General features: G+C 39.7%; 1 protein-coding gene across 5 annotated transcripts in view; it reads left to right on the top strand.

The window, feature by feature from the left end:
• Nucleotides 1-21,752, top strand: part of sim (single-minded) — a 29,603-nt gene extending 7,851 nt beyond the window's left edge. For 2 of the 5 annotated variants that reach the window (XM_066732436.1, XM_066732435.1), the window contains exons 2-9: nucleotides 11,090-11,404; nucleotides 12,499-12,584; nucleotides 12,659-12,748; nucleotides 12,842-13,048; nucleotides 15,633-15,844; nucleotides 16,610-16,716; nucleotides 18,889-19,356; nucleotides 19,571-21,750. In XM_066732436.1, the coding sequence (XP_066588533.1) occupies nucleotides 11,230-11,404; nucleotides 12,499-12,584; nucleotides 12,659-12,748; nucleotides 12,842-13,048; nucleotides 15,633-15,844; nucleotides 16,610-16,716; nucleotides 18,889-19,356; nucleotides 19,571-20,364 (2,139 nt within the window). In that variant the 5' untranslated portion in view covers nucleotides 11,090-11,229 and the 3' untranslated portion in view covers nucleotides 20,365-21,750. Of the gene's footprint in view, nucleotides 1-9,193; nucleotides 9,298-11,089; nucleotides 11,405-12,498; nucleotides 12,585-12,658; nucleotides 12,749-12,841; nucleotides 13,049-15,632; nucleotides 15,845-16,609; nucleotides 16,717-18,888; nucleotides 19,357-19,570 lie in introns of those variants that run through there. The other 3 variants (XM_066732433.1, XM_066732437.1, XM_066732434.1) reach the window with 3 other exon arrangements.
• Nucleotides 21,753-23,188: the final 1,436 nt, after the last annotated feature.

Below are 23,188 nucleotides of genomic sequence, written 5' to 3'. Positions count from 1 at the left end.
CCTCTCTCGTTTGCAATATATATATATATATATATATATATATATATACTCTTTCCAAGCTAGCAGAATGAAACTTCAATACCGTGGACAGTTTCATTTTTGATTCACTCGTGTCAGACATCCTCCCCTTGCTAGGCTTTATTATCTGAGCAAGACGAAACTGTAGACGATGGAGCTGAATCTAGTCTGGCGAATGATAAAATTCAATTCTTGAATTGCCAACGCGTTGGGAAAGGGCGTTGAATCGTAAATAATAACATACGTAACTGCGATGTATAATATAACGGGTGAATTAATTTTTTCTACCAATTTCTTCTTTAATTTCTTTAATTTCAAAATGCCTTTGTTATTCATCAAGTTCCGCGTTAAACGAGAAATATTATTTCAATTCTTATTTTTGAGTAAAAGCTTTTTTTAATTATAAATAATAACAAACGTTACATGCGATTTATATTAGACAAAAACGGGTGAATTAACTTTTTGCATCAATATTTCATTTAATTTCCTCAAGTTTACGAAGCTTATATTGTTTGTCTTTGTCTGGGCGGGTACAATACACATATATCGTGTGCACGAGAAATATTTCAGTTTTCGCGTTTGGCTCCAGGTTTTTTTCGTGGAATCGTCATTGGAGAATAAGACATGGAAGATTTTGGCTTTGCTTGGGCTCGGTTCCGATGATTCGGTGTCGCTGATGTATCCTTCGGGGTGAGAGGGCAAAAGCGTGGAGGTGATAATAAGCCGTAAAGACTGTGAGACGCATGGGGAATCTACAAACTATTTAGTCCCCTCTGTTTTACGAACCGATCCATTCTACTGGTCCCTATACGCAGGTCGTTCGGTAGAAAACTGTCATATCCGACCGGACAAATATCGAATACATATCATATAGATATATCTAAATCGAATTCTAGAAAACCAACGACAAATGAACATAGAAAAATTATAAACTGTGTAATCCCCTCTCTGTGTTACGAACCAATCCATTGTACTACATGGTCATTGTAGCTCACCTATCTGATTCGCGTGGTCCTGATTGTCGTCAAGTAGAAAAGTGTCATTCGACCAGACAAAAATCGAATACGCGTCGTTTATAAAGCAAGCTCGAGAAAATTAATGAGAAAGGAGTATAGAGAAACTATAAACTATTTATTCTCTTCTCTGTTTTACGGACCAATCCACTTTTGTAGCTGGCTATATCATATCAGCTGTAATCCGTAGATTCGTATGGTTGTCACTGTTACCAAGTAGAAAAGTGTCGTTCGACCAGTCAAATATTCGTCACATGTCGGATAGAAATTGAATTCTATTGAATCGACGATAAAAAAATGTAAGAAAGGGAGAAAATTGCAAATTTAAAGGATTTTCATTGTGCGAAGGCAAGTTCCCACGAGTAGAGCACGACATTACCGACGGCCTATTGACACGGGGCAATAACATTCACGCCAGTGAGTTTCGTGGAACGGCATTCGAGACCGCATAGAGTGGAATTTTCGAATGACGCGGTGGGGGTGGTCGAGGGAGAAAAAAGGAAGAATTGTGACGTCAACGAATCAGCGAGTTGGCTCAGCTGGACGAGAGCCAAGCTGTAAAATAATGGCGCGTTAGTCTCGGCCCTAATCGCCAGATCGACGTGCCTTAAATTACGGCCTAATAACCTTCTCCCTAATGCTTCAGCAATACACGAGTCCCGACCATTTGGGAAACAGCATGTTTATGGACCGACCGTCCGTCCGTCTATTTTTGCAGAAAAACTCTCTCTATTCGTAATTCAATATATACTTATGTAATATTTTTCAAGAAAATTCTTCTTTTTTTATCATAAACGTAGATTTTTCTGACAATTGGTATATTGAAAAGACAACGTTTGTTATTAATTCAAATAAATATTGCTTTACAACATAGTAGCATTGAGATGTGTAGTTGAACTTAATGAATATTTATTTGATGTTAACAATTATTTACTTACCAGTATTCAAACAAAAGTTTATTTGAACGAAACATTTTTTCTGAATATTTTTCCTAGTGCTTCAGCAAAAGTCTTGAACATTTGGGAAACAACATGCTTATGGGAGTCTCTATTCATGTAATTCAATACAAACTTTTATAATTTTTATAAACAAAATTCTTTCTTTTTTTTTAATAAATGAAGAATGTCCTGACAAAAGCACCGCAGATAGCACCATAAAATTCCATGCGTGACACGATCGCATCATTGAAAAACCGATTATTCCCGACTAATTTCTATGTTATCTGTGCAGATGATGATTTGTAGAATGCGCAGCGCGTTAACTCGGATAACCTTATCTAACGCCGGCCGCGGCGATAATTTCGTGCAAAAATGGATAATTGGTGTCGCTCGTGTTTTCCACTTGGGCACGTACACGACTTTGGATGATGTCACACGCTCGCGTCCTCCGCTATATAAGTATAAGTTAACCGCATGCGCTACTTAAATTTTCCATCCCCATCCAATTATACGAGCCAACCGGAGCCACTGCGCAAAGCGATGTGACGAGAAACGATCATTCGCGAGGAGATTAGAATTATAGAAAATCACTAAACGATTTGATACTATTTTTGCAACTTTTTAATTTTATCGACAAATTTTTAAAACACCTATAATGGTATATTCGGTTCTGGTATATAAAACATGTCACTCGACTTATAAACCTATATCTGTACATTATTTTTTGGTATAGATTTAAAATTTGAAAGCGAAATAAATTATTGAAATTGTTATGAATATAATACAATTGTTACTCAATTACATCATTATAATATAGCTATGTTGATATATACAATGTAGAAATATTCAGAGTTTTGAAATTTTGTTAATTTTTATAATGGTTTTAAAACAATAAAATAAAAGACTAAACTTTGTGAAAATAGTTGGTAGAGGACGAAGTCAGTAAAATATATGGTGTACAGATGGACAATTAAAAGGATGAGTCTTTTTGTACATATATAGAGTGATAACTTTGGAAACATAGAAAAGAACTAAACAATTTGACAAATTTCCAAGAGTTCTTTTAGCTGGAGTTTCCTGATCGAAGAGATTGAAAAGCTGCTTGGTAAATTCGGTTCTATATAGAGAATGTCATGGTTAAGATGATGAGTCTGCGTGTACGTTGGGTGGCCATTTTAGAAGCACGCTTGGACGATCAGTCACACTTAACGTCAAGCTTGAAGTGACTTAGTTCGGGGCTGTTTAAGGGCGGGCTGTCACGGGGATGAAAGGCCAGGGACTCGCCCATTCCATACCAAACGCGACAGCAACTAACAATACCAACCGACGACGTACCTTGGATATTCTCCCATCCAATCTCATCAGCCAAAACTTCCCCTTAACTCTCAATAATTATGCTATCAATCCACAATTTCTACACTCTTTGTATATATAGCCAACCGTTAAACCAATTCAGCCCGAGTTCTCTATATTTTAATATTAAACACAAACTGTGTATATTATTTCCTAGAATTATTTCCCAATTTCTCATCGCAGGATCGTATAATTATTTTGATTAGAGAGAATTTCGGTGAATTTTGTAGAAGATTTACGAAGAACGTAGATGTTAAAATTCGATACAGAAGGTTACAGTAGACGATACAAGAATGGGTCCAGTCATCGATATCGCTACGATTGTTGCTGAATTTACTTTCAAAGTTGCACGTTAATCCAACAAACAGAGGTCGCGTATAAGTCCGTTTAACCCGTTGTAATCTAACACGTCCCCTTCATCGTTACCCACCTCAAATTTCTTTGACACCCCCTTACATCCTCCCCTCCCTCTCCCACTAGTGATCTCAGAATGTTTATCGAACGCTCCTTCGAAAATACATGACCTACGCTTTTCTTCTTCTACACCACCCCCCCCCCCCCCCTTCTCCTTATTTTTCACTTGCACCATCACAATGCCGAGCACGACGCATAGCTATATTCATCGAACGCGAATCTCGCAGAAACGAAGAAAATAAAGAGCGAGAGAATCTTCTTGCTCGCTATTCTCCGTAATATGGATGACAAATCTGCGCAAGCGGATACTTTGTAGGTTCAATCGTTCGACGGTCAGCAGAATCCAAAGGAAACTTGCTTCCAATGGCAAAATTGTGTCTGTTTCTTGATAGAGGAACTATATATATTAAATTTCCCCTCGATCGTATCGAATTTTAATTTTCTTCTTGATTTAAAGAGAAAGAGAGAGAGAGAGTACGAGGTGGGATTTAGAGGCTGTAGGGGGTGGGAAAAGGATAATTTTGGCTGCAAATTCTCGATGCTACAGAGATAATATTTGTCAGGATTTATACGCGTGCCACGCTGGCGTTATTTTCATATCGTAATGCCGTCGCGCCCGAGGGACTGACGCGCGTGCTTACGTCACACTCGTTGTTGGTGAGCATCGATTTCCTCGTGTTAATGCGGGAGATCTCGCGTGCTACGTGTCCGTCGCGCCCTCCTGGATAAATCGTGTAAATAACAACCCTGGTGAGGCCGAAACCTTCCCCGTTTAGCCCCCCCCCCCCCACCCCCCCTCCACACCCTATTATATACAGTATCAGTGCTGTATATATATTGTACAGTGTTATAACTGATTTATGCAGATCAGGAGAAACGTGTGACTGGCTTTCCGTAATCAGGATCATTGCGAATTTTCACACACCGATATTATATATATATACATACACTCTTGCATGTTCAATTCTTCTTGCGAATGAAACTGAAAAAAATCACCAGGTAGAACGGAATCATTTGCGGTAATGAAATCCGAGGCGATACGAAAAATGCAAAGCAGGTAAAATTTAGCAGCGACCTACAGCAACGAGCTAACCGTGAAAATATATATATATCCAATATACTGAATATCCGTCATTGTGTTTAATTGGAGTAAGAGATTCTTGCTATATATAAGTTTTATTTTTGACATCTGTGAAAAGTGTCAGGTAGGTATTTCTTGTTATTGCATCTGGGGAAAGTGACTTGAAGCAATTAGGTAACTACAAAAATATATGTAAAATATTGAATCTTCATTTTTATTTTTAAGTGGAACAAAAAGATTATTAATATAAAATATATAGAGTATTTTAATCATGACGTATGTGGTAAGAGTCAGGTACATATATATATATATATATATAATATTATTGTGGCTAGCGCGACCTAGAGCAACCCGCGAGATAGAAAAAGAGAGAGAAAGAGAGAGAGAGAGGCTGATTGTGGTGTAAAATGCGCGAGCACACGTTAGCCTGAATGGATCTGCGGGTTACCCTGGGGGCGAATGATGAATCGCGAGGCCGCCCCTCGGTTTACCGGTCCCCCCTTGTCTTTCGACGTAGGAGGAGCGACGAAAAAGCGCGCCGGAAATGTAGGTGAGCCTAAGCTCTCCCGTGCTTGCGGCCAAACGCTTCCCGAATTGCATTGAGACGGTCACGAACAGGCAAAACGTGCCATTTCCCGGACACCGTCACCTACGTCCTACGCTATGACCCACTCACGAAAATTCCTGACACGCACGAACTGATTTACTTCTAAACAGCTTCCTCGTTCGACAAATAAATTCCTCGCTCCCCCGGCGAAAATATGCCATTCTGTTCTCACGATTTTCCGATTACAACCCTCTTTTCTACAGGTCGTTTCTTCGTCACCGGAAAAATCAATGGAGACTTGTTTCCTTTTTTCGCTTTCTTTTGCCTAGAAGGTTAAGAGTTTCGCGAGGATTTATTGGATTTATATTGCAGCCTATATTAGAATGAATACAGGACACGAGCCTTATTATTGTTATAAAAATTCCATTTTGTTGTTAGAGTTTCCCAATTATAACCCTATTTTCTATACGTCGTTCTTTCGTCATCGAAAAAATCACTCCAGTTATAATTTTTTTCAGCTCCTTCGAGCCAGGGGTCGATAGTCCCGCGAGGATATATTGCATATACGGCAGTTTATCGGGATTAGTAGAGGATCCGTAGACTTTAATACCATATACAGTAGTATAGATAGGAGTGCATCGGCGCAATGGCGGCCGACAAATTGGATTCGCCCTCTCGATCGTTCGTTTCCATTCGATTGTTTGTTCTTTTAGTGGGATGGGACTAGCTAGACTGCGGAGACGACGTAGCGTGGCGTGGCGACATAAACTTCGCGCCGTATGCCTGGACACGCAGCAGTATGCTAATAATTTAGGCCCTTGTCCCTGTAATGTTGCGCCATTGATGCCACCACGACAGAATTGGGGTTACTAAAAAAGGACATTTAAATCATTCGATGATTCTCGAGCGCAGCTGCACCGATCGTTCGACAAATGAATTAACAGCTGTCGTGATTAATCGAACATCTTAGGATAATACTCTATATGCATTTTCAATTCTTCAACATTAATTATATTTACACATACATTTAACGCGAGGCTTCGACGAGGCCCAATAAAAGCACGATTGTTTTTGGTTTTAGGCAAATCCAGAAATTCCCTTTAAAGCCCCCAGGCCATTCTGGAAGTAGTCTAGGTATATTATACTATTGTGAACGCGTGCCATCCGATCGCATGAAATTCTCGGGGTTTCCCAGCCTACTGTGTCCACTAGATTAGAAGAAAGATCCGTTAATGGTAACACTGCGACTGGAACAAGTATCAACTACTGTGCAAATTCAATTACCACCCTCTTATTAAACTTTTATCGATTATATAATGGACGCAGAGTCCAACTCGGATCTTCCTCTTGATTTACAAATATTTTATATCCATTTTGTAACGCACATATACAAGACGTGGTCCATTTTACACGTTTACTCCAAATAACTTCTAGGCATTTACGTTGTACAATTAATTAGTCAAAGCTGAAAATTTGTACAATCTATACGTTAGAAATTATTTAGAGTGAAGAAGATAGTGGACCACCCTGTGTGCATTGATGGGTAATATATTTAAATTTAAAGAGATTGCAAGTGTCGTGAGAGGTAATAGGGATTGTTTTATTAAGATTTATCTCTTGTTTTTGGTAGAAACCTGACGATTTAGGTATCTTCGGAAACTTAAACAAGGTGCTGGGGGAGGCTCGGTACATGGGGCATGAAAACCTGCGCGAACCGTTATATCTGGCTTAAGTGCGTAGGAAAAGGTGAGAGAGCCGAGAGGTGAGAGCCTGTTGTTGAGAGACGAGCATAGGAAATAAAGAGACAAGAGAGGGGGAGGTGGAGGACACATGTTTCGTATTAGATCTTTCTACCTGTCTTTAAGGCTGTCACGAGGTGTTTGACGAGGAATCCTCCGGTGGGTGCACGTGTTCCTGCTAAAGGTCGTAGACATTGTTCGAAAAACAGTAGAAAAGTAACAGGTTCGAACATATTGACAACACATGTTGCTCTTGGGATGCACTTTACTTGCAGAAAGGTACATGGCAAGTGCTATATTGCACTCGTCATAAAACGCAGGTCGATCTTTACACCACGTATATACCTTGACATTTTTTCTTCATTCTCGAAGCAGCGGCGATATTTCCTAGCATCAAAGAGTAATTAAATGACGGATCTTTAGAGAGAGAAAATAAAGTAATATTTAAGGACAAAAACGAACAATTTTATGGCGTATAGAACCTGCGAAGAGGTTTTGTTGCAAAGAGTCGAGCGGCCATTTGAGAAGGAGTATAGCAATATTTTCGAGAGGCTTCCATTGGGATTCCCTGGGACGGCATAAAATGCGAGGGTAAAATATCCCTGAAGCTCTCGTCATTCTCAACAGTACAGCCACCAGCAATCGCCTTTGCTTTCGATTTTGCCACCCGCCGTCAGTACACATGGTCGACTGAATCACTCAGGGCTTTCCCAGCTACCCCCACCCTACCTACCAACCTTAACCCCCAATCTTTCTCGCTCTCTTTATTTTTCCATTCTCAGCTTTCCACTCCTTGACGACCTTTCCCCAACCTGTTATAAAACAACAAAATATATCCTTTCCTTTAAATTCTCCAAAATAATTCACGACTGCAAATAATAATTCTAATTAGCGAGTAATATTCAATTATATTACTATTGCCTTCGAGGCGAATTTTCTGCGAGAAATATTATTCTTATAAAAACTGGATTGGTGACTGGAATTAAAAGTTTTTATAGGAAGGTTCCCAAGCACCAAAAAATAATTCACCGCTATGGCTATAATAATTCTAATTATCGGTTAGATTAATTTATTCACTATATATTTTAGCACATTTGCCAAGCTTTTCAAGTTTGAAATTTTTTGAGAAAAATATTATTACTATACAGAATGGGTTTGTATACATATACTAAAATTCATCGAGTTTATAAGGGGGCCCTGCAGTGGAATGTGCAACGATAAATTACGGAGAAACGGAAGTTTCTTTAGAGATTTTTCACGGTTATATCTCACCATCCCCCCTTTCCCTTCTGTTCTCGGTTTTTCCGTAGTCAGGTTCATGCTGGTGAGAATTTTCTCTAACCCCGGTGAAGTGCGTGCGAAGATGTGGGGGGCTGCGAGTGACCCTGCTCAAGGGTGGAGCTTAAAATAAGGGTGGTACCTTTTGGGGCTTGCCTACCCCTCGGGGAACGAGCGGATTGGCGAAAGAGAGAGCGAGAGGCCAGCCAGAGAAAAAGGACAGAGAGCGAATTCGTGTCACCAGAGATATGCCCGTGTCCCGTCGACCTCTGCCTTAGATCACTCTCGTTTCTTAAATGCGAAACATCTCAACGTGTTTCGCCAATTCTAAATTGCAGCTTTGGAAAGCACTGTAAGAATTTCTCCTCGCGATTTATCCTTGATGAATAAAGGTATATTTGGATAATATAGTGCAAGTTAACATCATAGTATATAATATATATTCACAATAAATATAAGAGTGTTGCTCGTTGGACCTTATTTGATATTACGAAGGGTCGAAGGTCAGCTGTGAAAATAAATCAGTGGATTTGATCGGACGATTGGATAGGATCTGGCAGGTTTGGCCAAAGGGACGTAAAAATAACGTGGATGTGTGGTCTGTGAGACTGTCCTTGAAATTGTGAGAGTGTTGGAGGTGATTTCTGTGGAAGGGTGAGAGTGTGAAAAGTGTCAAGTTTTGATATCGAACCGGACCGCGCGAGACGGGAATGTTGTGAGAGGAAAGAGGCACCGTAGTGTCCAAGTGTCTGTGTAAGGAGACACGAAAGGGTCACTCTGACGATTCTTTCGACGAATCACGACTGGATCCAGCGAAGAAAAATGGCACCCATGGTGGAGAATCACACTCGGAGTAGTCTCGTCCTCCAGAGCGATCCTTACATCGGCAGTTGGAGAAGAAAACAAAACCAAAAAGGTACACCACCCCCCCCCCCCTCTCTCCACCCTGTCGCTCTTCTAGGGTTGCAATCTTTTGGAAATTTAAATCAAGCAAGTAGGAAGTTTTACGAAGAAACTAAAATTATAACAGTGAATTAATAAAATATCCATTATTCTCTTCCCTATTTAATGCAAAAGTAAATGATGCGCGTGTGTGTGTGTAGTACTTTACTTTGTTATATATAGTACGTAGGCGACAACTCACTCACCCAGCTCCCATCACTTTATAGCTCCAGCGATGAGACTTTCCCGATGAAATGTAGTTTATAAACACCCCCGAAACAATACTGGATCGATTCAAATATTTGGATTCACGATTAAAAAGACGAGAATGTTAAAAATATTTCTCTTTGGTGCAAAACGCCATGGCTTATAGCATATATACTGCAGCGATTAGTTTAGCGAGTGCGAACAAAACGTATTGTTGTTTTACCGGGAAATGGCGCGCGAGGTTAAAACGGCGTGTGGGTCAATGGCGGCCATTTTGCCATTCCGGGAACACATATTTAGGATCTAAAACGCGTTACTGAGAAAATCGCTTTCCCCGAGCTTTCGTGAAAGACTATACGAGGGACTGAAAACGCATGGCGGCCACGGAAATAATTAGCGACTGCATTTTCTTATTATCACGTTCGACGTTTATATTGACATTTGTCACCCCCCTCCCATCCCTCCTCGAAGACCACACCACTACACTCTTTCACTCACCTATCGTCTGGCTTCGCACCCAGCTCCAAACGACTCCTGACAGATTTACGACCAGGCGACTCCTACAATTCCTAACAGTTAGACAAAACTTGAAACTCTTTCAATCATGCTGAACCTAGATTTTTATAATCGTTCCAGAAGAATTAATTTTTTTCTCTTCTTTTCCTTTTTGTTATAATAAAGTAGGATTTTATTAGAGAATATCTATTGTTTTCATAGGTTGCAGAATAATAAAGCTTGATTGGGATAAGATGCGGGGCATTCTTATATAGCGTTACTGCGTGGATTTTCAGAGTTTCGAAGGATCAGGGAGGATAGATCGAGCTAGCGAAGAGGAAAAATGCATTATTCAAGCGAATTTCCATCGGTGAGAAGTCTCGGATGGGTAGCTACGTCGTTAGATTGCTCTCTTGGCGGTGTTTTAATGATGGTTTGCTCCCTTTTGCTTTTGATTCTTGTAACGAGACGCTTCGACGTTGTTATATATATATATATATATATAGCTGTCTTCGCGGTCGAAAACCTCGGCAACATTAGCAAGATTATTCCAGAAATGTATAGGGAAAAATCTAGAATTTCGTTAGAAAAGTTCCGAGCGAATGAAGAAATCGAAAAACAGTGCTGTTTACTGGTCGATTTGTTGATATTATAGGGTGAAGTACTTGTGACACTTGAGAGTTAGATCGTAAAATCTTTTTTCTCACCACTTGAAAGAAATATCATTTTTCTGTATGAGATCTCTCTGAAAGCAAGTAAAAAGGATTTTCCTATAATACCAGGCAAACAATTTATTTCTCTTGTATAGTTACGGAGAAGTAAATCTATTCTTGCGTCTACGCATCTATATAGTTTTATATTTAATACTTGAAAATTGTCAAGTTTTCAGGATTATTATAACAAAGTCTTACTTGATTAAACTAAAACAAATATGAATTTTTAAAAATATTTCTACGCATAGTAAGTTTGTGTTATTCTTTTAGAATTCATTGTATTAATTAGTGTACATTAATTGTGCGTTAAAATCGCAAGCACCTTAACGGTGGACGAATTTGTGATGTTAGCAGGTAGCACCTCGCCGTCGGACACACTGGATCTCAGCCATCATCATCATCATCTTCAGCAGCAACAACAACAGCAGCAGCAGCAGCAACACAACAACAACTCGATAGGCCTCGGCACTTCCGGTCCACAGGAAGTCGTGATGAAGGAAAAGAGTAAGAACGCAGCGCGTTCGCGCCGCGTCAAGGAAAATCAGGAGTTCCTCGAGCTCGCCAAGCTACTTCCACTTCCGGCCGCCATTACAACCCAACTCGACAAAGCCAGTGTCATAAGACTAACCACCAGTTACCTCAAAATGCGAGCAGTCTTTCCAAACGGTATGAGCGATCAATCGAATCTTATAAATTCCAACAAATTCATCGAATCTCCCTCTACAATCTCTCCCTTTCAAAAGTTTCCCTTTTAATGCATTCTCCCTTTGGATATTTCAATGAGAATAACAATGATGACACTTCGATGATAGATACACCGATTCGAGATGAACGATTCGGTGGATTAAAAAGTATTTCTGGCTGTTTTGAAAAGTACGAGAGGAAAGTAGGGTGGGGGTTGAAATAAATTAATATATAGAAGTAAAGAAATTTGTCGCTCGTTTACACATCGCTCGTCGATATTCCCGAAGGAGTATTGCGAGAAGTGGCAAGGGTGTCGCGTCTTTTTAGCCGAGAATAAAGACGCGACGTATTCTAGAGGGATGCAGCCACTTGAAATTCAATTCGTCGATGTCGCTGAGGGGAGGTGGCGTGGGCTATTGTAACACTATAACAGCCCCCATGCTCTGCTTACAAAGCACCGGGCTAACAATGCATTAAGTGCGCAATCACATCCATCTCATCCGATACTATTTGCCCTTTTCGCCCCCCTCCTTTCCCTGTACCTGCTCCCCTTTACCGTACACGAATTAACCAGCGCCCTGTCCCTGCTTAGGCCAAACCGCAAGTCGTTCAATTTATTCCCATCAATTAGTCCATCTCTTACCCTCTACTCCTTTACAATATTTTATTAGGATGTAACTCTATCTCGATATTCTTCTTTTTCCTTTTTTGTCTTTCCCTTTCCTTCCTTCTTTTGTTTTTAATTGTTTTGTATTTTTCGAGCAATATTCCAGCATGCTTTTTGTTTTCCACAATAAAGCAATTTTCCAGGAGGCCCCAGCTGCATTCTCTCCTGGGTGCGAACTCTGTCACGTGTGAGCGCACGGCGTAATTAATGCGCGAACACGAAATACTTGGCTGTATAGGCTTAGTTACACGTTAAATGCGAAACTCGACAGTAACATGTATATCGGATTGTGATAAAAAAAAAGGTTTTATCCTGGCCAGTAGACAGACAGAAACTGAGAGTGCAAAATTCTTGATTTATCTTCTCCTTTAAAGTAGTTAATTTGTTTGTTCATTTTGCTGATATTCAGGACTCGGAGATGCGTGGGGTGCAGCTCCACCCCCTAATAATCCCATGGAGGCGGCTATCAAAGAATTGGGCTCTCACCTTTTGCAGGTAATTTTTGTTACTTTGTAAAATATTTAAAAAAAATTTCTCAGTTCTTACCTATTTTATCACTCACTTTGTAGACCTTGGATGGCTTTATTTTCGTGGTGGCACCCGACGGAAAAATCATGTACATTAGCGAGACTGCCAGTGTTCACTTAGGCCTGTCACAAGTTAGTGCGAAATTCGAACATTCTTATCTCGTTTGTTATTTAAGAAATTTCTCTTTAAAGGACCGATGGATTATTGTAGATTTAATTTTGCAGGTGGAACTAACAGGAAATGGCATATACGATTATATATTGGACGAAGACAGAGACGAGATGTTTTCAGTATTGAATTTACCTCCACCAGGATTCGCCTTGCCTCCCCCCAATTCTCGAGGTGAGATTGAGCTGGAACGAACGTTTTTCTTAAGGATGAAGTGCATCCTTGCCAAAAGGAACGCTGGTCTCGTCACTAGTGGATACAAGGTAAGCTTAGAAAAAAAATAAAAATTAATAAATTAATAATAATTGAAAGAAAATATTAAATGGAGGATCTTCATCAACATTTAATATCTTTTGAAATTCTCGAGTCCATTATATTATAGTTTTCATAATTCGTTTATTGAGCGATGAACGCGGTGAATGAAGAAGAACGATTTGCATTTTATTGCCACTATAGTGAGAAAAGCGTAGAGTAGAGGCACGGAAGCCGAGAGATTTTGTGTGTATGTGTGGGGGCGGTTGAAAGAAGAAATTTACTCTGTGAAGGGAGGTTTGCGGAAGCGAATGCGGAAACCAATTATGGGTTTATTGGCTTTCATAAAGCTGAGAGTATAAAAACGTAAAGGAGGCGATCGGCGATTAACATAACGTTGCTTGCTTTCGCCGGAAATCGTAAAACGAATAAAAGTCCAAATGCTAAATAGTAGATAAGGGCTGGTTAGCTAAGTAGGGACGCATTGTCCTGGTCACGCACGATTCCTAAAGAAAACGGCTACCAGGTATAGGTGAAAAATGCAACCCCCTCTCTCTATTACTCTTTCTATCACACCATGAGCCTCGTAACATTTCAAAATTAATAACTTTTATCCATTATATTTATCACTCTATCTATACAGTTAAATTTTCAAAATTGTTTAAACAATTCTTATTTTTTCTTTGTATATATAAAACCAATACATATATCAACAAATCACAATTGTGGTTCGTCTGAATTACATTCAATAATTGGCCAGACCAATTTCCAAGATCCATATTTACTAAAAAGCCTAATCTCCATCGGACATATGTTAGCAATCCGGTGATTTTTCCTAACATTTCTGGCAACGAGAAATGCGCCAGCTCGTAAATCCAGATTAGTCGAACGCGTCCCTTCCTCTACATTAATGTATTGGGAAGGCCCAGATTTATTATAATCCAATGTTATTCGTACCGAGATAAGAGTAAGCTTGAATTTTATTTTACTAAAACAAAGCAGAGATATGGTATAGCCGTATATAAGTCTAATTAGAGAGGGTAAGCGAAAATTTCAGTAAACAATATTGTGAAGTTTTTAGAATGGCCAGAGTGAATAGGGAATTAGCTTATATAGGCGGAAGTGTCATTGAGAAAAGCGAAGTCACTCGAGTTTCTTTCGCGGATCGTTTCTAAGCTTGAAAAAGCGTGAAAATCGTCAATTTGGCTAACAATACTCGCGTTGGCTGACTTGGCTTAGAAGCTGGCTGTACAAAGGGAGGCCAACTACAGGACTCGCTTTGTGCCGGTAAGTGCCATAGAAAAAGCTAAGCTACCCTCGCCTTCGCCCTCTATCCACGCGACCAACAGTTTACGGGGGTTGCATTCATCACTTTATTCCTCCGACGCCCATTGGCGGCTTAATTCTCCTTCTTCTCCAATTTCGCTGAGAGACGCGGTCATCGGGTGCCATTGCGACCTCAACGAGAGCCTATATATTTGCCAAACATTTGTCTCCTCGAGAATCTTGAAAACCAAAGCGGAAGCACTCCTTTGGCTCAAAAATATTCGTCAAATATAATTATATTCACCTTATGTATAGATAAATCGTCTGATGAAGAAACTCTCAATTTCTCCAATCATTCCCCAAGCATTTCCCAAACTTGCCTCCTTGAGAACACTATGGTAACCAAACCGGAAGCTCCTTTCGTCCCAAAATATAAATGAATTATTTATTAACTTTGCATATAACCGGTTTAATTGCGAAAAATTATTCTCACGAGGGAATTCCCTGAAAATCTCACTGGCAAGTCGCTCAATTCTCATAATTGCCAGTCGAAGATGCGTTATCACACGCGTTACCACTTTTGCATGGGTATAAAAGGGTTGGTTGGCTTAATGATTTTGCACGCATGATTTAATTTGCAACATTATTCCGCGGTTCTGGTACGGCTGTCATGCAGGCTCGAGGCGTGAGCGTGACACTATACGTATACACAGGAGAGTATCTCAAGTGCGACTACGAGGACGATTCAATCCTCGCCTCTACCGTAAATTAACAATTCCTCCTTAATTAAATGGCCGCGATGAAACGAAAAAGCACGCGTCTCGAGTGCGTTAGAAGCGCGCGAATTTGTGAAGCAAATAAGGCCTGTCGTGTGCGCTCTCGCTGCATGCAATTCCGGTGCATCGACACGCCAGAGGGTAAACAATACCGCCGACGACCAGTGTAACCCTGAACAATCCATTTTCGTCAGTTATATGTATATTTATAGATATACATATATGTGTTCTTTCTCACTTAAACATAACGGTTCAAATCAAATATGGAAAAACAAAGATTTGTCAATTTTTCTCATTCAATATTTTATATTTCTCTCTAAATATATATATACATATATTGCAATACGCGCGCGCGAACGTGAAATTCATAGTTTACTTATTTTGTTCGTTATTCGAACCATCTGAAATTTAATGGTTAATCTATATCTTTAATTTTTTTTTTAATTTTATTAATTTTTACTTTATTCTTCCAACTTATTTATTTATACTATTTATAGTACTGAGAGATTGGATTTATTTTTACTTCATCGAGTCGACTGTGTGTATTTCTTAGGTGATTCACTGCTCCGGCTACCTGAAGTGCGTCGTCGTCGACCCGGCGAGAGCCGAATACGTGGACAGTCTGGGCGTTGGCGTCAGAAACGTCGGATTACTCGCCGTTGGCCATTCTTTACCACCGAGTTCTGTGACAGAAATCAAATTACACCACAACATGTTCATGTTCCGATCAGCTTTAGACTTGAAGCTCACATTTGTCGATGCCAGGTAAAATTTCATCCTAAACCAAAACCGATAACAAAATATCATTATGTAGAAATGAGAGTAACGAAAAATTACGAAAATTACTTTGAATGAAACTTATACGGAATATTACGAAAATGAAACATTAATCATTGCAGTATAGATTCCAGAAATTTTGCTACCTTCGGGTATCGAGGCTAAATACAAATATTTGTAATTTAGTAAAATAACAAAAAGCTCTTATGATATTTAGAATAAAGCGTCATTGTTTTAAGAAGGCATGTTCCAAGAATCCCTTTGCCTTTCGTTATTGGGGTTAAGTATAAACATGTAAAATTTAATAAAATAACGAGAAACTCTTGGGATATTTCGAACGAAGAGTCGTTGTTCAATAGAGCATATTCCAGGAATCGTTACCTTGGGGTGTTTAGTTTCATCATTAATATTTCGATCTTGGTCCCTGTAACTGGTAACGCGGAGGGAGTGAGAGGGAGGGTCTGCTGCCGGTCGTTAAAATCGGCCTCGTGTTACTGGCGAGCGACTATTTTTTTCTTCTTTTTTTATTTCTGCATACAGTAAATAAATATCCAGTGCAAGCGCTGCTCTGCTATGAAGCGATGCACTTTGTGCTGCTGGGAACCAGCACGTGACACAATACAAATATGGACAGCGATGAAAACCAACTGAAACTCCATACGCGTGACAAAATCAATTCCCGATTGCGTAACGAAAATCGAGTGTAAAAAAATTACCGGAGGGAAAAGGTAAATTTTCCTGTTTCTGTTTCAGGACGCCGCAATTGACGGGATACGATCCAACGGATCTCATCGAGAAAACTCTCTATCACTACGTTCATGCTTGTGACGTGGTCCAGTTGCAAAGGGCACATCGAATACGTAAGTCATTTTTTTAATTATAATAATGATAAGAACAAAAGAAGAAGAAAAAACCCTGTACTTGCTATATGCTTACAATCCTCTAAAATTATAACCTTTTGTTACTACAATTGCTTGTATATCTCTCATATACTTAAGATTTTAAGCGAAGAATACGTGTCATTTGTGAAAAAGCGTTCGTGTTATGATTTTTTTAATAAATATGACAAAAGCAGAATATGCATATATACGTATGGAAGTGAGTGTAAGAGAGATTACAAGCGTTCGGTATTGACCTATCACCTTACATTGTAAATTACACACGACTGGGGCTTCTCTTGCGCTTAATGCACTCCCAACTGTACAGGGTATATGAGCGCGGTCAGCATTAACTCACCGATACAGCCTGTAAGTGCGTGTATATAAGTGCTTAAACGTGTTATTTCTAGCAAGAGACACGCACATTGTGACGAGTCGTGCGCAATATGAACCACAGTTGTATTCGATATCTCTCTTACAGCGTATTATGACTGTTTCATTGTTGCTGCGCGATTTCTTTTATCGCGATAACTCTTCGCCAAGATAAACTTAACATATTTTCTCTCCCTTTATTAATTCCAAATAAAAACAAAGAAATAACAAGACCCATTTATTTCGCGTGTGTCTTGTCCCAAATAATTTAGAGTTGAAATTTCGCAAAGATTCACATGCAGTTAAATTGCGTATGTATACTATAAAAAAAGTAGAGCTTGTTTTCATCGGTGTCTCTGCGAAATGGTTCAGTTCACAGAGGCATAGCGTCAGAGTTCTTGAGAATCTTTGATGAGGAGCTGACGCTGCTTAACTCTGCGACGCTCTCACCGAAGAAAATGTCCTTTGATCTTTCCACTCCCCGCTCGACATCTTGCTAACTTTGAGGACAAGTAGAGTCATCGGCGACCTCGCTCCAAGAAAAGACACGTGGACGTTTTATTTTTACTTCTTTTTTTTCTTATGTGCATAGTCTATGTACAGTATAATGAAGAACCCCTTCAAGCTAATTGTTACTCGTAATTGTTTATAAAACTCGTTGAAAAACAGTAAAAGAGACTTCGGTGCATTGTTATTGCAACGTCCTTTGATTCTCCCACTCCCCTCTCTTACTCGGTATCCAATCTTGTTACCTTTGAGGACAAATAAAGTCATTGATGACCTCCCATCTCCAAGAAAGGACACGTGGAAATATATATTTTCTTTTTTCTCCCTCTCCGTTTTATTTTTGTTTGCTTTTATAGAACAACCAAGGATTGATTCCAAGATCATTTTATTCTTTCGTAATTTTTTATAAGCATTGATCAAAAACAACAAATATCAAATGTTCGTCGAGCTTTTCTCTTCTCAAGCGACATCTTGTTAGCTTTGAGGACAAGTACCACAATATCGACAACCTCACATGAAAAAAAGCCTGTGGACAATGTGTTTCTGTTTTTTCTCTTTTATTTTGTTTGCTTAAATGGAAGAATCAAGGATTTTTGTTGCGAGATTATTTTCACTTACAATTTGTTATGAATCGTCGATCGAAAACAATAAATACGAGTTATTTTTGCTATATCGATCGAGCAACACGCAGAAAGTAGAAAGAGGGTGTGCATGCGCGAGGTCTCAGCTAAAAGTGTGCCTGTGTGAGTTTAGTATAGTATATACTGGCTTAGAGAACGGTAGGGGAGGGAACAGGAGAGGGTATGAGAGGCTTTTGCTGCTATCACTGTTTGAACAGACTCGCAGTTTCACCCGCTGAACTCCAAGGGATCCTGACATAATGTCACTGGTGTCTACAGATTTCCTGGTTAGACCAATTATTGTTTTCTTCCTTTTCTTTTATTTTTCTTTCTCGCAAAAGGGATCTAAACCTCCGGAATAATAAATATAATACTGAAAACTCAAATCTTTTATTATATAAGAAAGAGAAAAAAAAACACTTAAGATTCAAATGAATCTTCAGTAGAATATTTCACAATTCAATCTTTGCATTGACATAAAATTTATGCTTAAATGGAGTAAAACTGATTCGACTGAAATAAAATTTATATTTAATCGAGTTAGTTATTCGTTAGAAACAAAGTAACACATTTTTGACTATTAAAATAAAGATTTATTTCTATCAAATGATTTTTTCTCACTGTTTACATATATTTATCGTGTCTCGTCGCTCAGTTCTGTTCAAGGGACAAGTGACAACGAGGTACTACAGATTCTTAACGAAATCGGGGGGCTGGGTTTGGATGCAGTCCTACGCAACGATCGTTCACAACTCAAGGAGTTCGAGGCCTCACTGTATAGCTTCGGTGAATTATGTTTTAACGGAACCGGAAGGAACGGGTCTCGCGTTGAACTGCGATCAGAAGGTGGGCACGACGTGTCCTGGGAATCCTCCGAGTGCACCGTTGGCGACTCCAACCACGGCTCCCAACGACTTGGAGAAACGCAGTCCTAGTCCTGCAAAATATCGCAATCGACCGAAGGAACACGACGGAGATTACAGCGAAGGCTCTAGTTACTCTATCGCTAATTCTGCTTATCACAGTGTTTACCTTCCATCGCCATATGCAGCGCAACCAGTCAACGGAACTGCGCACGAAGACGCTGGTTACTATAATTCTGAGATCTTCTATCAATATGGTGGTAAATATTCTCCCTTAATATACATATATATGCATACACTATGAGAAACTAATTCGTGAATGGTTTGGTTAGCTTTACTCTGATACCTCCTCAGCAAATTTTATAATAATATATTCACACTATAGCTGAACCATACACGAATCTATTTCCCGTAAAATATCTGCGAGCGAGTGGAAAATTGTGAATAATAAAATTTCTGGAAATTGACATACAGAGATGCATCAGGATCCGTTGAGCATTCAAGCGCAGGATCAGCAAGAAACACCTGTTCAGGATACCCAAAATCAGGACATGCAGATGTTGCACCAAACAAGTTCTTTGACAAGCTTGCAGCAACACAGTCCACAGAGTGGTCAACCAAAGAGACAACACTCGCAGCATCCACATTTGTTGCAACATCATGGTGGTTCGTTGAATTTACCACAGCAACAACAGCACAGTCCTCAGGGATCACAACAGAAAAGGCCGTACTCGACCTCGTCCAGCTCCTGTGGTAGCACGGATGCCCTGGATTCGCATTTGGTCTCCAGTCCTCTGAGTCTTCACTCTTTGCCACCCAACTATCATCCCGCGCATCATCACGGACATATACCGGACTCAACGTCCACCTGTCTGAACGATGACGTCGGTGTGATCATGTACAATGCTTGTGGCTTTAACAATAACGATAGCTACGTGGTTGCTGCGAATCTTCAGCATCACGAAGCCTATCATGGCCAGCATGTTCATCAGAATGGGCCAGGCAAGCACTCGCATCATGCGCATCCTAATGGCTCGAAGCATTCGCATCATCAGCTCCATCAGCAGCATCAACATCATCACAGTCCACTGGAACCACCAGCAGGATACACCAGTGTTATCGTTGATTCTCAACAGTACAGCCCTACCTCTGTCCAAGATTTACACACCCATCACACACATCAGTCCCTGCCGATGGCCAATGGTGCGTCGCCTCTGGTCGCACATCATCAGCATCACTACGAGGCTCATCATCAGTTTGTCCACTGACACGGGATCCAAGTGCCGGTCACGTAGCACGCTGGCAACACTTGCCACGATAAACCACCCTCTTATCCCGATCCTAATCCTAATTCTAATCCTACAGTCGATGAAAAGTTATCCCACGTTTAGGTTCGTATCATGTGTATATATAGATATAATGATATTTTTTTCAAGGTAAACCATGAGTTAACGTGAAAAAGTACTAGACAGGTGCTTTCGACTTATCAGAGAAGGACTTATTTCGATGCTGTGACCTAACTGGGGAGCCCTTGCAATCGTGTATCCGCGTTAATTATACATATCAATTGAGTTTCATACTCGGTTTCATTAGCGTTCTACCGGAAATTCAACCTAGATGAATATCAAGGTTTCTGACCTTGATTTCATCACTCGATATAATTATTATGCCTTGGTTTTAACGACGGTTTCACCAGGGTTCGAATTTCAATAAGAAATTGGAGCGACATTGGCTGTTTAAAAATTAATTTACATTCATCCACGCGATCTACTCGATCCGCTCGAGTTAAGTGCGAAGGCGTAAGTTGGAGTTGAAAATCTATTATGAAATTATGCGTAAGACTTTTATTTCTCGCGCTGGACGCGAGATTTGCCCGGACTTGCGAGTTTCGATTACGTAATCAGGAAGTGTTGCGATAAAAGTATAAGGCTATATATGTATATATACATATATACATATATATATATATAGTTAAAATCACGCGAGTTATTTAATTGGCGCTGATTTCTGTAAATAGCGACGAAATATTCGCGTTAGGTCGCCCATGCAACTACGTAATGTAAATAATATCTTGAGCGTGTAAATTAATTGTTATAAGAGCGTGTAAAGCGTGTAAATATGTTTCTCACGTAGACCCGAAGACTGACCGGTGCTTGTGCCAACCGACCAAAGAGACGACCCTTTTAAAGTTACAATTAGTATTATATTTTTATTTATATCTAAACACTCGGTGTAAATAAACTTTATTATATAAAGCTGGCTCACGCAACCCCCGGCAGGCAGCCTTGCTCCATATATCTCCTACGAATTTTCCATGTATTATTCAGTCTCCTTTACGTATATATATATATATATATATACATGTAGAGTATGTAAATTTATTTTATATGGAGCGAGTAATTATTTATTGATAAGTGTAAAGTTCGAGTGTGAAAATTCATGTAATGGATCACGGCGTTGTACGAATTTTTCCGTTTTTAAGTTCTGTAAATAATGTACAAGATAGAAAACATTGCATAGTACTGCAGCTATGCGAGAAAATATACGAGTATCATATTTTCCTCCGACGATAAATATTTCGCACTTTTTGCTATTCGGGTCAAATACCTGCTCCTGAATATACCAGATACATATGTATTATAGCCAGCTGTATAGAAGAGCTACTCGAGTGAGTCATTTTCCGCCATCTTGGGAATTACCCCGAGCTGGGGGTTATCCAAGATGTTGAAGGGTATAAATTATGGCGCACACGCAGGAAATATCAATTAATCCCTTTTTTAAGATTTTACAACGTTGTGCCTGTATAATTTCATCCCCATTATTTTCACACGGTTTACGGTCTAATATTTCTTTCTCCAGTGGCTTTAGATCCCCTTACACATACTTTGAGAATCGGTTGAATGGAATTTGACATCAATTAAAAGTGATTACTCCGCGCAATCTGAACTCGACAAAGCAAATTTTTCAGACTTCGGGTATAGTCGCCTATCGCACAACAGTATTCACATCTAAAGCTTGCCAGGACCTATGATCCTATTTTTCTCGGAGTTGTGCTCAATTGTCACTCGACCGACGCGTACAATAAAATAATAGCAGCCGCGACCTATAGTTCTCTCCGGTAAGTTATATATATCGACGGTCGCGTGCTTGCATGTTCGTACGGGACCCCATGGGATTGCCACGTGCCCCTCATAATAGACAGCTTTTCACGTAGAAACTGACTCGGAGCGCTCCGGGCTACCATCATCAAACACTCGAAAATTATTATTCCAATCTTGTTGAACATCCCAAGCTCCTTCTATCTGTAGTCCAACTCGTGCGATGCTGATTTCTTTGCCTAAAGATCCTTTTACTCGATAATCATGTAGGATTCCTAAAGAGTCCAGGAAGAATTCTTTTTTCTCTCATAAAATGCCACCTTAAAACTGCTCTGAAAGAATTCCTTGTCCTGTAACTATATGAAAGGGATGAGCTTATTTGAACTCTGATTAAAATTCGTATAATATATATAATTTTCGAGTGTTTGATCCTACTAATCCAAAACGTTCTGAATGTTTTGCTACGGAACAGGACAAATTTCTATAATTCAACTTGACGATGACTTTGGTTAAAGATTTTTCTACCAAAAAATCACACGCACTTTGCTTAATCAAGTGGATATAATTTCAGTGATTATTTGTCCAGAAATGTTCCTGTTGCGGAAAAAGAAATCCGTAACGAGCAACGTGTACTTTGACCGTGAGTCAGTGGGATAAGTTTGGAATCCGTTGGGGGTCTGTTCGCGCAACCCTAACATTATTTGCCGTGTGTGACTGGGATTGTGACGCGTGCCCCTTGTTAAATTCTTCGGCCTATGAATGGGGCGCTATGATTCTGTGAAATTGTGCGATCACTCGTTAAAGAAGGCACCACCGAGATATCCTGTGAAATCGCAAACACGAATGGCTCACGTATACTTTTTTAACGAGACTCAATTAAACGCTGTAAGAATATATATGTCTTGATTTTATTTTCCGCGTTGAGAAATTTATTCGAACGAGGAGATTTTTCCTGGTCATTCGACACGGAGATTAATCGTAGGAAAATATTGTT

The sequence above is a fragment of the Prorops nasuta genome, unplaced genomic scaffold (genome assembly GCF_024137725.1).
Source record: "Prorops nasuta isolate Cenicafe-Biocafe unplaced genomic scaffold, Cenicafe_Pnas_1.2 PNAS00010, whole genome shotgun sequence".
Classification (NCBI taxonomy): domain Eukaryota; kingdom Metazoa; phylum Arthropoda; class Insecta; order Hymenoptera; family Bethylidae; genus Prorops; species Prorops nasuta.
Note: the sequence above shows the minus strand (reverse complement) of the source record. Positions and strands in the feature narration are given on the sequence as shown.